The 13,810-nt window shown below is 40.2% G+C and overlaps 1 protein-coding gene across 1 annotated transcript in view; it reads right to left on the bottom strand.

Annotated features, from left to right (window-relative positions):
* CEP152 (centrosomal protein 152kDa) overlaps window positions 1–13,810 on the bottom strand; it is a 52,358-nt gene that overhangs the window by 33,349 nt on the left and 5,199 nt on the right. The window contains exons 5-10 of the mRNA XM_015411781.1: window positions 12,492–12,812; window positions 11,535–11,685; window positions 11,055–11,195; window positions 9,559–9,698; window positions 7,900–8,100; window positions 6,190–6,337 (exon numbers count right to left, since the gene is read on the bottom strand). Coding sequence (XP_015267267.1) covers window positions 6,190–6,337; window positions 7,900–8,100; window positions 9,559–9,698; window positions 11,055–11,195; window positions 11,535–11,685; window positions 12,492–12,812 — 1,102 coding nt within the window. The remainder of the gene's footprint in view (window positions 1–6,189; window positions 6,338–7,899; window positions 8,101–9,558; window positions 9,699–11,054; window positions 11,196–11,534; window positions 11,686–12,491; window positions 12,813–13,810) is intronic.

Here is a 13,810-nt window from a genome sequence, read left to right as displayed (position 1 = left end):
CAGTGAGGATGGCCAGAGACTACAAAGTAGTAACACAAAGTATCTCTTCTACAGAGACGCCTGGGAGCAGAGAAGAACTACCTAAACAGAAGAGAATGAAGACGTTTTGGCTGCATATTAAATGGAAGGTTATTCTACACTTGAGTCTGTGGTAGCTTTATTTCCTTTCATTTTCAAGGAAGGGAAGTCAAAGTAAAGTAATTCCAAGTAAGACACACCAAACGTTTACTTTTCTTTAGCTCGCCAGAAGGGAAAGGAAACTGTGAAACCATGCCAGAACAGCAGGATGTGTAAAACTAGCTTGTTGAAGAACCCCCCCCCCCAAATAAGATATTTAAATTCATGCAGTCACCTATTTAATGTCATTTACAAGCACTTCAGTGTTTGTATAATCAGCTGGAATATGTTTTCAGTCCAGCGTTGGCAGGCTATGTGTCATTTCAGTATCACCTTTCAAACTCACACCAACACTTATTTACTATGGCCCCGGTCACACGGACAGGAAACTGCGGGGGGGAAGCGTGGCTGTTTGCCCCAGGGCAAACTAACATGCAGTAAAGCGATCATACCTCCTGTGGAGGTTCTGTGGAGGAACCGTGGAGCTTCCGTGGTTACGGAGAGGCGTTGATCACAACACACGCCTGCGCGCAACGAAGAAGCGCGCGGCACGGCAACCTGGTTTCCTTTTCCTGTGTACACTACGAATGCGCGTGCTCCGTTGGGTGCGTGTGCGCAACCACGGAGACTTGGGGGGAAAAAACCCCTTCTTCGCAAGGGGACATGGACGGGCGCCGGATGCCACCGGAAACGCGATCAGACGCCCGCCCTTGCCCCGCAGTTTCCGGAAACTAGTACCTCCGAGGTACTAGTTTTTTGCTCCGTTTTATCGGCGGTTCGCCACAGTTCAACCACGGGAGCTCTACGCTCCCCAGATGTTGCCACGTGATCGCGCCAGGTAACTCCGCCTCTCTTCCGTCTATTTAGCGTGGCTTCTGCTCCGTGTGAACGGGGCCAAAATTATGCAAAGTTAACTTAAAAGCTTCCCTCTTGCATAACATTCCAGTCATTCTTCTTGAAGAGCCTTCCCTCCACCTACAGGAATCAAATTTCTTTCTTTCTTCTTTTTTTTGAAAAGTTTATTTTCATACAGACATACAACCACAAAAAGACACACACAAAAAACATACATAAAATGGTTGGAGGGAAGTGTAGGTATTACAGAAGTCTCCTACTTTGTTATGATAACTAGTAGTTGAACTCTAATTACATATTTAGCCTAGTAAAATAGGATAGTTTAAAAAGTCTGCCACTTTTTAAAAGTAATAAAATATCTCAGAGTGCAAGAAGGAGTATATATTTCAGTTCATTTGATGTAGTCTTTAAACCATGCATAAAATTTGTTCCCTGTATTGTGAAATTTCTCTTCCTCACGTCCTCTTAAAAATAAAGTCAATTTATCCATTTCTGCTGTTTCCAGTGTTTTAGTTATAACTTCTTGTTTTTTGGATGTTTCTTCTTTTCTTCAATATTTAGCATATAATATTCTAGCAGTTGTTATTACTTGTATAATAAAGTAAAAATCTTCATTTTTACAATTTTCTGATTTTATATTCAAAAGGAATAGCTCAGGGGCAAAAGGTATATTAATTTTAAGCATTTTTTGTAAAATTTCATGAATCCAAACCCAATATTTTTTTACTTTATCACACGTCCACCACATGTGGAAGAAGGAACCAGCAACTTTTTTGCATTTCCAACACAGATTTGATAGATTAGGATAAAATTTTGCTAGTATATCTGGTGTCATATACCACCTGTAAAACATTTTATACATATTTTCTTTGTAGGAGGCAGCTTTAGTGATTTTTACATTTATTTTCCATACCTGGGCCCATTGATCCAAATGGATGTTATGACCAACATTTTGTGCCCATTTAACCATAGAGTTTTTAACAATCTCATCTTGTGTCTTCTCTTCTAACATTAACAAATATATCTTTTTAATCAATTTTTCTTCAGAGTGAAACAATATTTTATCAATTTCAAACATTTTAGTACAGAATCCTACCACTTCATCGTTAGTATATCTCGATTGGATTTGTACCAGTTCCCACCAGTTAAGCTCAGGGTTCAGTTTTTTTATATTGTCAATCACTTTTAGCTCATTTTTACTATCAAGCAAATCATCATATTTCAATAAATGTACTTTTGAGATCAAGTTTGGATTTGTAAAAGCCTCCAATGGAGCCACCCATTTAGGTATTTTAGCATAAAACAAAGTTTTAGTAGTTTCCCATAACCTTAACAATGCTTTTCTCACAATATGTTGTTTAAAATATTTATGTGACTCTGCTTTCTCATACCAAACATATGCATGCCAGCCCAACAGCAAGTCATGGCCCCCCCAGTGTTAGTGTTCTGGGATTCTCTAAAGTAATCCAGTCTCTTATCCATATAATTGCTGCTGCCTTAAAATAAAGATTCCAATCTGGAAGAGCAAATCCAGCCCTTTCTTTTGTATCTTGTAGTGCTTTCAGTTTTATTCTTAGTTTCTTTCCTTGCCATATAAATTTTTTCATCAATTTGTCTAATTCCATAAAATATTTCTGATTTTGAAGAACTGGGATTGTCTGGAACAAAAATATCAATCATGGTAGTACATTCATTTTTATTGTCGCAATTCTACCCGTAAAGGATATTTGTAAGTTTTTCAATTTTTCACGGTCTTTTTTAATTTCTGTAAGAAGATGAACATAGTTATTTTCAATCAATGAACTACATCTATTTGTTACATTTATTCCAAGACATCTTTTTTTTTTAATCTCCAGGCCTGATATTTGCTGGAGTTGTAGGTTTTATTCTGTAGTAAATCCACCTACTTGACCATATTGCTGCAGTGAACTTAAGAGATGGCTAATAGATTTGATTGGATTTTCCAGTATAAAGACCAAGTCACCTGCAAAAACTTGTAGTTTGTATTCCTCTCTTCTGATTTTAAGGCCAGTAATGCTAGTATGATTTCTAATCATATCATTTAATGTTTCAAGTGCAAAAATAAATAAGAGAGGGGAAAGTGGCCAGCCTTGTCTGGTTCCTTTTTGTATATGGATGTATCTTGTCAATTCTCCATTAACCAGGATCTTCGCTTGTTGTGTAGTATAGATTGCCCTTACCATTGTAAAAAATCCAGCACCACATTGCGAAAGCTTTAGTTTCTCAAGCATGAAATTCCAATTGAGATTGTCAAAGGCCTTTTCAGCGTCTAAAAAGACCAACGCCATCTGTTTTTCTGGGTGTACTTCATAGTATTCAGTTATATTTAATATTGTTCGTACATTGTTTCTAAGTTGTCTTTTAGGTAAAAAACCTGCTTGGCCCTGGTGTAGAACCTTTGTTAAGACTTTTTTCAATCTTGTAGCTAAAATATTAGTATATATATTTGAGTAGTGAAATTGGTCTGTAATTTTTAATTTCATTCTGGTCTGTATTTTGTTTATGGAACAAGGTTATTAAGGCTTCATTCCAGTTATCTGGAACTTTACCTTCAGTTTGTATTTTTGGTACTACCAATTTGAAAGGAAGCATCAGTTATTCTTCAAATGTTTGATAAAATTCTGCTGGAACCCCATCTGGGCCTGGCATCTTTCTTTTCTTCTGTTTTTTTAAAGCTTCAGTTATTTCTGCCATGGTTATTGAATCATTTAAAATTTTTCTCTGGTCTTCTGTAAAGATCTGCCAGTTATATTTTGATAAATAACTTTGAACCTGATTAAGGCCGGCTTTTTTTAATATATAAATTTCCATAAAAGGACTCCACAATATTTTTTAAGTCCTGGGGTAAATTTCTCTCATTTCCAGAGAAGTCTTTTAAGGAAGTAATAATTCTTTTCTCTTTTTCTTTCCGTAGCTTGTAGGGCAGCCATCATGTTGGCTTATTAGCATTCTCAAAGTAGTTTTGCTTTGCGAATGTGATCTTTTGAGCTATTTCTTGAGTTAAAAGAGAGTTCATTTGATGTTGCAAAAGCTTCAACTTCATTTTCAAGTTTTGGGTAGCAGATTCTTTTTTCATTTGTTGTTCACATTCTTCAATTTGAATTTTTATTTGTGAAAACTTCTCATTTTTCAGCTTCTTAAAATGCGAGGAAGCACTAATAGCCCAACCTCTGGCAAAAGCTTTGAATGTATCCCATACAATCCTGACTGGCATATCTGGTTGCAGGTTTTGTTCAAAAAATATCCGAAATTCCTTTTTCATCTCAGTCAAAGTTTTTATTTTTCAACAATGATATATTCAAAGTCCAACTGGTCTTATTTTTAGGTAAGTCTTGAAGAGTTAGAAGTATCAGGTTATGATCAGCAAAAGTTGCTGGGAGTATTTCCACCTCCAGTAAGTCACTTACAAGTGAAGTTGAGATTCACTTCATATCAATTCTTGACCATTATGTCGTGAAGAGTAGAAAGTAAAGTATTTTTTATCTGGGTTTCTGAGACGCCATGAATCCACTAGATTGTATTCCTCTGCTAGTTGAAAAAAGGAGCCTGGTAGCTCACTACTTTTTTCTTTTGTTTAGTAGATGTTTTTCTGTCTATAGAGTTGTCAAATACTGCATTATAGTCTCCCATAACACATAACTGGTCAAAGGTGTATTGGGAAAGGAGCGTATGTAACCTTTTGTAAAATTCTTGTTGGTGTTGGTTTGGTCCATATACGTTTGCAATCAGTGTTCTCTTACCTTGAGTCTGAATTTGTGTTAAGAGAATTCTACCATCTTCAGAACTATGTACCAACTCAGGGTGCAGTTGTTCCTTTATGAATGTATTAAGTACTCTTTTCTTCTTTTCTTTGTCTGAAGATATAAAGGACTGACCAAGATTTCTAACTTCTAAGTAGTTTTGGTCGGCTTGTTTTATATGTATTTCTTGCAGACAGATCAGATCTAGGTGCATTTTCTTCAATTGTTGAAATATTCTTCTTTTTTGTGGTCCATTTAATCCGTTAACATTGATGGAGATAAATTTAAGCTTCTTTCCGGGCATCTTGTGTTGGAGATTGTGCTGTATCTTCTTTATTCTTATCTCGAAGTCTTGTAACAATTTGGGATGCCAGGAGTTTCTCTTGGTTTCTTAGGTCTTTTTATCTTTGCTGAAGTTCCAGTTGCTCCTTTATCTTGCTCTTGGTCGTCTTCTTCCTCAGTTCCAGGTTCTGGGTCTTGATCTTCCTAATCCAGTTGTACTCCATAGGTCTTTAAGAAATCTTTTATTTTTAGGAAAGAATTAATTTTGTGTCTTCTCCCTTCAAATGTGAAGAGTATGCCTTCTGAAAGTAACCATCTGTAGACTATTTTATTTTTTCTAGGGATCGCTGTTAGTTCCATGTATATCTTTCTTTTCTCTTACTATCCATGGAGTTTCTTTGAGGATCTTTATTTCTGTTTCTTCAATCTGTAAAGGGATTGTTGTTTGCCGCTTTTAAAATTTGGTATCTGAAAGATCTTTTAAAGAATTTCACATGAATTTCTCTGGGTAGCCCATTTCGTTTTGCATAGGCGGAATCAAATTTCTGATCCATCTGCTTTTTTAGGTTGCCACTCCAATCAAAAAGCAGCCTGTCACCCCTGGTATAAGATATTAGTTAGATGGAAGAACTTAGAGGAACAGTTTCCAGGAATACTTAACATTGACATCTGTGCCAAGGCACACTTTTCTTCCAGAGGGTCCTAAGAGGCTCACACATGCATGCACCTTTTGTATGCAGTCCTACAGTTGTTGGGTCCAATTGGCAGCCCACCTTGACAGTGTCCTTTGCAGGTGTGCACTGCAGCAAGAAGAAAGAATGGCCCTCCTGAAGCTGATCAACAACTGCCGGCCACGGAAGATGTTATAGCTACATGTGAACATCCTATGAGCATCACTGGAGAACTCAACAACATGCTTTTATAACAGGGAGTTGTAAACTCTGTTGTTAAATATAATTAAGTTCTTCTTGCATGCTTCTTAGAGATGCCATTATAATACCTGGTGCAAAATGCTCCTTCATTTTGATTTATAAATTAAAAAGCGTACTCCAAAAGCAATCCTAACCACAGCATCCTTCTAAGTCCACTGATTGTGTAACTCTGCTTAGGACTGCACCGCAAAAGACTTTCTGAAGCAAACAGTACCAAACAAATTTTTAAAAAGAGAACAAACCTGTTTGCAGTAGGTTTGCACACTGATTTTGGCTTTCTTCTAGGCTTCTTGAGAGCTGGTTGATGATTGCATTTTTTTCTAATTTGCTTTCTTCTAGAGTTCTTTCAAGTTGTTTCATGTGCGCCCTTAGATGACAGCAGAGTTCTGTCTGATAAAAGATATCACAGATCTTACATATCTGTCTTTGCATAGATAGGCTAAGTAGCAAAGAATCACCTTTTCTTACATATACAAATGATGGTGTGTGTTTTTAAGCAAAGTTTTAGGATCTGACACACAATTGCAAGGTCATCTTGGGGAATCAGCTGCACAAGAAATTTATTGCAGAACATAAACCGCAGCCAAAGATGATATATGACCACAAGCAATATTTTGCTTTTTTAAATATATATATATATAAAAAAGAGAGAGATAAATACCAATAACAATTGAGGTACAGATCATATTTACATATGCCCATCTTGTTTGAGGAACTGCCTCTCATTTTATATTAAATCGACTCTTTGTTTTGCACACAGCCTTTTAGACAAAAAAATCAATAGTTTTACCTAATGTTTCCACCCACCCCTATCCTGATATTTATGCCTTGTTAAAAGATGTGTAAACTTGTGCCGCAAGAGAAATGGTTGTTTTTAGGAAACTGAAACCTCTGGAAAATGCTCCTGTGTGATATGTTTTTCATAACGTTTAACCGTTATTGGTACATTTGCTATCCACGTCCCACATCGGTTTTCCTTTCCCAGACAATTTTTATTTAACACCCCCCCCAATAACCCATTTCATTGTTCTTCCATCCACTTTATTACAAGGAAGATAGTGTGGAGAGCTGCTTTACGAGCATTTATGCCCTTACGCTACTGGGGAAATCATTCTATAATGATCTCATATAATTATTATATCTATCTTCCAAAAAATCCCAGGAATATCAGAGGAATGGTATACTTCTAGACTTGCTTTCTTCGTGCTGACCTTGAGTCTAAAACCTCAGACAGAGTTGCCAGTTCTATACAGCTGCCAAAATCTTCTGAGGTACAGTGTTGATTTAGCATCACATATTTGCTATTTTATACCTCTTAATGGAAGATCGTATATGTGTGTGTAAGTTTGTGTGTGTACACATAAACACATAGACACAAAACCACTCTGCTACTATATGTTTCATTCTGCTGCCTTATAAGCCTAGTAAATATTGATTGACTGAACAAATACACTTACTGCCTCCTACCTAGATGAGCCTGAGCCTGCCCCCTAACCAGTGTAACAATTTTTTTCTGACTTTCTCCCTATGTTGCCAGTTTATGTAAGAAAACATCCACGACTGAATAAAGTTGTAAGCAGAGGAAAAGTCTCTCCCCTTTGTATCTGTTTTTCCTCTCATGTTTCTCTACAGTGTGTTTATGTCCAGGAGTCCCCCTTCTTGAGGAGGATGACTGTCTCCACATAGTTCCATCTACATAAATGGTACCAAGGTTGGAAGAAGTCAGCCCCCCCCCCCCCATGTGGGAGATAAGCATCCCAGTTGCTGCAGTCCTGAAACAGACAGACACCTGCTTTGAAGTTTGTGAAGCATTTCTAATCAATTGCAGAGTGCACTAAAGAAACAAAACTGGGGAACTAAGTATTCAGAAGCACATTAGGATGACAAAAGGAAAGCTCTGCAAGTGGACACACCTTCCATAACTATTTTCATATTATCAGCCCCAGCCTGACCTGCTCCTGCAGCTCCGAGCACCTGGCATCAAGTTTCTCCTGCAAAGAAACGACCTGCTCTTCGTACTTCTGCTTGAGGGCGGTGACGATGGCCTCGTGCTGCTCTCTTGTGCGCTGAAGAGCCTCTGAGCGCCGGAGTTCCATGAGCTGCTGCTGCGTGCTTTCCATAGCTGTCTCTGCTACCTTGGTTTGTTTGATGAGCTACCAAAAGGTTTTTTTTTAAAAAAGGATGCCGAATTATAACACATTCACTCACAAGACAAAGACAGCAACAGTAAGATGGAAATGTTCCAATATGAAGCCAGAGGAAAGGGGGGGGGAACAGTCCCATCCCATTACTACCCCCAGCAGAGGAGCTAGTTTCCCAGACAATGAAGGGTGAGGGCCAGCTAGAAGGGTCAACTGTGCCCTGCTCCAAGCCCAAATTCTCTCTCCCAGGTACTGGGGAAGGGGCTAAGTGCCAGGGAAGAAAGGAAGGAAGGGATGTGACACAGTGCATGGCCTCTTTGCCTCCTGATCGGCACCAACCACAGACAACTTATCAAACACTTGCTTTTGTAAGTGTAATTTTAGATTTGGTTTGTTTCTCAGTGTTAGCCACCTTGGTGGCCCTGATGAGGGCAGAAAGGTGGGCTATAATTTGGTAAATAAATATAGTGACACAAAGACCAGGCACAGCTGGGAAGGTGAGGCTCTGACCAACCAGGCTGCTGCAAATCAATCCAGCAGGCCCCCTCCAATGCTCCCTCTAAGCTATGGAGTCCTGTGGGTAAAAATTCTACTTTGTGAGCTACTGGCATTAAAGCTGTGAGCAGGTGATTTGGCTACTACTCACACTAACTCTGCTTAAAGGCAACACTGGCCCCCTCCCTTCCCTGTGGCTCATTTGCTGTTCCAGGCAGATGAGATGAGGGTGTACATGCCCTGGTTAGAGGGAGCAGCAGTGCCTCCAGAAGAATGCACCAGTGGCAGCAGGGAAGAGAGAAAGAGACACACACACCCCCCAGCCCAGCCTGCCTTTGGGCTTCTTCTAAACACGTGGTATATTCTCACAGAGCCAGTTTGATGTAGTGGTTAAGTGCGCGGACTCTAATCTGGGAGAACTGGGTTTGATTCCCCACTCCTCCACTTGCACCTGGCTGGATGGCCTTGGGCAAGCCGTAGCTCTGATAAGAGCTGTTCTTGAAAATAGAGCAGTTTCTGTCAAGAGCTCTCTGAGCCCTGCCTACCTCACAGGGTGTCTGTTGTGGGGAGGGGAAGGGAAAGGAGTTTGTAAGCCGCTCTGAGACACCTTTGGGTCTCATGCTGAAAATACTGTCAAGTCCCAACCCACTCTGACTCTTTAAAGGCATTACAAGCAGCAGTGTATTTTATTTTTATCATACCCTTCCTCCACAAAGCTATTCAATAACCGATCGGACTCCTTTTGTCCTCCCAACAAACCTGCAAGACGTTAGGCCAAGTTGTTTACAGCACAATCCTGAGAAGAGTCACACCCTTCTAGGCCCACTGATCTCAATGGATTTACAAGTGCATTACTCTGCTTAGGACTGCACTGTAGACCAGATGTCCTCCAGCAAGCTTAAGCCAGGTTGCAAACCCTCAGGAAGTGAGTAGTGAAAGACTTTCTAGCACAAGTTTAAAATATAGTTGCAGTACCTTCTCCTCATTGGCCACTAGAGTTTGAATTTGTGCTTCAAGAGCTTTTATCTGGCCTTCAAGTTGAACTTCCCTTTCTTTGCCACTTTGATAGAGTTTTTGACTCTCCTGGAGACTAAGGCACATGCCATCCTTTTCATCTTTAAAAACAGAATAAATATTTAAGATATGAAATGAGTTACAATACACAATTAAGGGGAAAAACTACAATGCCAATAAGAAGCTTTTTGTTTATAAAATGAAAAGGCACTCAGGTAGATACCTACAGATTCAAATTCTGCTTGCATGCTTCCAGGTTTTAATTACATATTTAAATACCACTGAACAGATATAAACCAGCAAGCCCTCAACAGACAGCTTACAAATGCAGGCAGATGAGACACACATTTTCTTCAAAACTAATTAAATAACATAAACTCAGGGTTTTAATTCAGGATCCAGATTAGTAAGTCTAAAAGGTTTTTTTTTTGCAGGAGTCTTTTACAAAGATGGCATTAAACATCTAACAAATGAGCCATATTTATATTTACCTATTACTCCTCTTCTTGAATTTTGTCATTTCTCCATTTTAGAACCCACCTCTCAGCCAAGACTGTATATTTATTATTATTCTGAGTTGCTTACCCAAGAGCCGTAAGCAGAAAGAAAGCACTAGCTGCTAGTGCTGTTCCATAAATATTTGTGCATAATTTCACTAAAATAGTGCTAAAATAGATTTTGTAGCATTTCTACTTGTGCAACAAGTTCTCTGGATTTATTTTCACTTTTGCCTTAGGCAATACTCTAGTACAATATGAACAGCAGTCCCTTCCACATACAGAAACACTTTCCACATACAAGAAGACACTTTAGGAGCTGAAACACTGCATCACTTTAGTTTCAACAGTGCTACAACACTGAAGCCTCTAAGTCCGTTTGCTGAGCCAGTCATCATTTGTGAGCTGCATTCATGGAACATTCAGTACTAATGTGAATTGCTCAACCCCTATTTTAATTCTACTCCATTCTATATTTCACAGATCATGTTCTCTATACTCCAAAACATGAGTAAGGAGCTAACAAGAGACCTCAAATGAATTTTCGTTACTGCCCGTATGTGCTAGTCAGTGTATGAATGAGGCCTTTCAAGTCCTAGGCCTCAAGTCACACACCTTTGCAGAGCAGGAAAAAGTGAAGTACACAAAATCTGTTTTGCTTTGGAATGGATATTGCTAACTGAATATAGTGATATGCAGGCTTGTTTAAACAAGATGATGCTTGCGAAAGATGAGATACTAAATCCATTGCCAGCCTAATCAAATCTCCCAGCCACTGGAATTACCATACAGATTAGAAAATTTAAGGGTGAAGGAAACTGGTAAAGACACACACACGCCATAGCCTGTTCAGGTTATCCACATTATAAGGCACAATGCTCTTTTATTTCCAAGGGGCCTAGAATATAAGTGGAGCAAAAGTACTCTCCACACCCCCTCCTGCCCCGAACAGAGATTTACCTTTGACAATCGAAAGCTGATGAGACAGATACCTAATCTGCTGTGCTCTCTCTTCCAGTTGTTTATTAAATTCTTCCAGCTGCCTCCCCTTTGCCTTGTTAAGAACCTGAAGCTGGAGAATCTGCACATTGTCTGAAGCATCTGTTGATTCAAGGTACATTTTCCAGTTCAGTCCAATTTTAAAAGGTGCATGGTTTCCGTACCTAGCAAAGCAAGCTGTTCTCTGGGTAATCAGCTACTGTGATTATTGTCTCTGGATTTAAGTAAATATTCATGTCCCCATTTGTCACTTTCTATTAATTCAGTATGAATACAGATCATGTAACAATAGTTACAAGAGCATCAACAAGAAAAGCATTTGCATACTTCACATGGGATTTAGTCCTTCTCTGAGGCAGGTCGGTTTATACCAAAGCTAAATTTGGGGGTCCAATTCTATGTACAGTTAATTTTAACAGTTGATTACGCATCAATACTTACTCTCACCAGTCCCCAGAAATTCATGCTGCAGGTCTTCAAATGCCTCGATTCTTCTAGAAGTATCTGGAGAAATAGCAACTGGTTTCTGGATATTATTCTGGCAGGGTTTATAGATTACTTTGTAAGGCTCCACAGATTGGCTGTTAGTAGTCTCTGAAGGGCTGAACTGCAAATGCAACAACACTCATATATAAGAATTATTATATTTCTTGAAGTATTTATATCCTGCTTTTCCTCGCCAATCAAGACAACTACTGCTTCTTTCAACTTGTTTTGCATTTTAGTTTTGAGAATACAAAATATGCGTGTACCATGCCAAACCAGAGGAAATACATGTATAAGATTCACTTTTCCTCTTCGAACACACATGTCCACAAATTCTCACTCCAGAACCTGGACTAGGCAAGTGCCTGCAACAAGCGTCAGCCTCCCCCATCAGAAACAACCTGCCGCCCCAAACTAAGGCGGCAGTGTGAGGGTGACCCAGGTGAGGGGTAATTGGAAGGGAAGACACTCAGGGAACAGAGGGCCAATGGGAAAATAGCCTTGGGGAAAGGCAAGAAGGGTGGCTGGGGGTTGCCTGTAGCCCAGGAAGGACTGGGCTGGGGTATAAAAGGAGGTCCAATGAAACAGAGCAGGGAGGAAGAAAAGATTGGCTATCTAAGGTTGTTAAAGGGTGACATCCAGTTGGGAGGAGGAGGAGGAACCAAGTGATGCAACCCCTCCCCTCCCATTCTGAGGCCTGAAGAAGCAGTTGGCTAGACAGTAGGCATAAGCAGGCGGGGCCTCAAAGCCTTGTAGTGCCTCTTTAGAAAGGTCTAAAGACACTACCCCCCAACGTTCCTTGTCCTTCGCATATGCACATATCCTGTATTTTGGTAACAGGACTCAAATGCAGACTTTTACCACCATAAATACCTTTTAGCATTTTCACCATTTCATCAACAGCCCACATACCTTCATGTGTTCTTTCTTGGTATCCACCAGGTTGGCTGTTTTGTGCTGGTTACTGAAATCCTGCTGGTGCCCATTCGTGTATGACGGTTTAAAGTTTTCTGGAAGATGGTATGTATTATCCTGGGGGTAGTGGTTTGGTGCTTGGTAGCCATCTCCTCCAAGATATACATCGTCTGACCCATCATCACTGGCTCTGCCAGAGATCTCATACATATTTCTTTCTTCATCCACACTGTGGTGGTCCGGCCACTCGCTGGCATGCATTTCACCTTGGATGTTACCATGATCATATAGGAAGTGCTCAGCATACAAGTTCAGACCCTGTTTGTAGTCCAGGGAACAATCAAGGTGAGTGAGCAAAACTTGGTACGGTTTCTTTCCCTGCAGACCAAACATATTGCATGCGCAGGAAGGAATGGGGCATGTTTGGCTTAGAAAATTAGGTTACGGTAACTAATATGCCCTTTTCAAGAACTATAAAGAATCCACAAATCTACTTCTCTCACTTGTCTTAGGCCCTTACAAAATAGTACTGACTGCCAGCAGCACTGCTCTCTCCTGCAAAGAGCTTTATTATTTTAGTAGTTTAAGTAAAATGATATCCACATGACCAAAGCTGTGTGGGGAAAAAGAAATAAGTAAACAAAAGGATCTGAATCCACGAAGCTGCCTTCTACTAAGTCAGACCATGGGTCTTCTCAAGGTCAGCCTTGTCTACTCTGACTGGTAACAACTCACCAGTGTCATAGTCTGTGCTCAGTGACAGCACAGATTCCGCAGAGGAAGAGTTACCTGCGGCTGGCCCTCAGCCAGGAGAAGAGCAACAAGAGATCAGGTTATCGGCTGAGCAGGAGCCACATCCTACAGCTGAAACCAGCCAATGTAGCTCTGAAGCAGTAAACAAGGCTTCAGAAGCCACTCTCAGCCCATCTGGCTCATCCACACCCCTCCAGCGCCAATGCTGTCAGAGGCAAGCTGAGTTGCAGGAAAGGAAGAGTGTGAGACTCATGGCCCATTGTCAGCTGTCAACTGACGAGATGGATGAGCGGTTTCAGGATGACTGCCAAGGAATTGGCTGGGAGTGTAGCTTGTTAAGACTTGGCTATAAAATCAGTCAGGACAAGCAGGAGTTTCATGGACACAACAAGTACACAATGTTGCTGAACCACTGACCTTGCTGTTACCAGACTGCTGGCACCTTGACTTGCTGCCTAAATCACTTGACCCTAGACTGGTCTTGGAACACCTGCTTTCTGGAAACCCTGACTTTTGGATTGGACCCTGGTTCCTCTCTGTACCCTGGCCCATGACCTGCCCTG

The sequence above is a fragment of the Gekko japonicus genome, unplaced genomic scaffold (assembly GCF_001447785.1).
Source record: "Gekko japonicus isolate JY-2015 unplaced genomic scaffold, Gekko_japonicus_V1.1 scaffold266, whole genome shotgun sequence".
Lineage (NCBI taxonomy): Eukaryota > Metazoa > Chordata > Lepidosauria > Squamata > Gekkonidae > Gekko > Gekko japonicus.
Note: the sequence above shows the minus strand (reverse complement) of the source record. Positions and strands in the feature narration are given on the sequence as shown.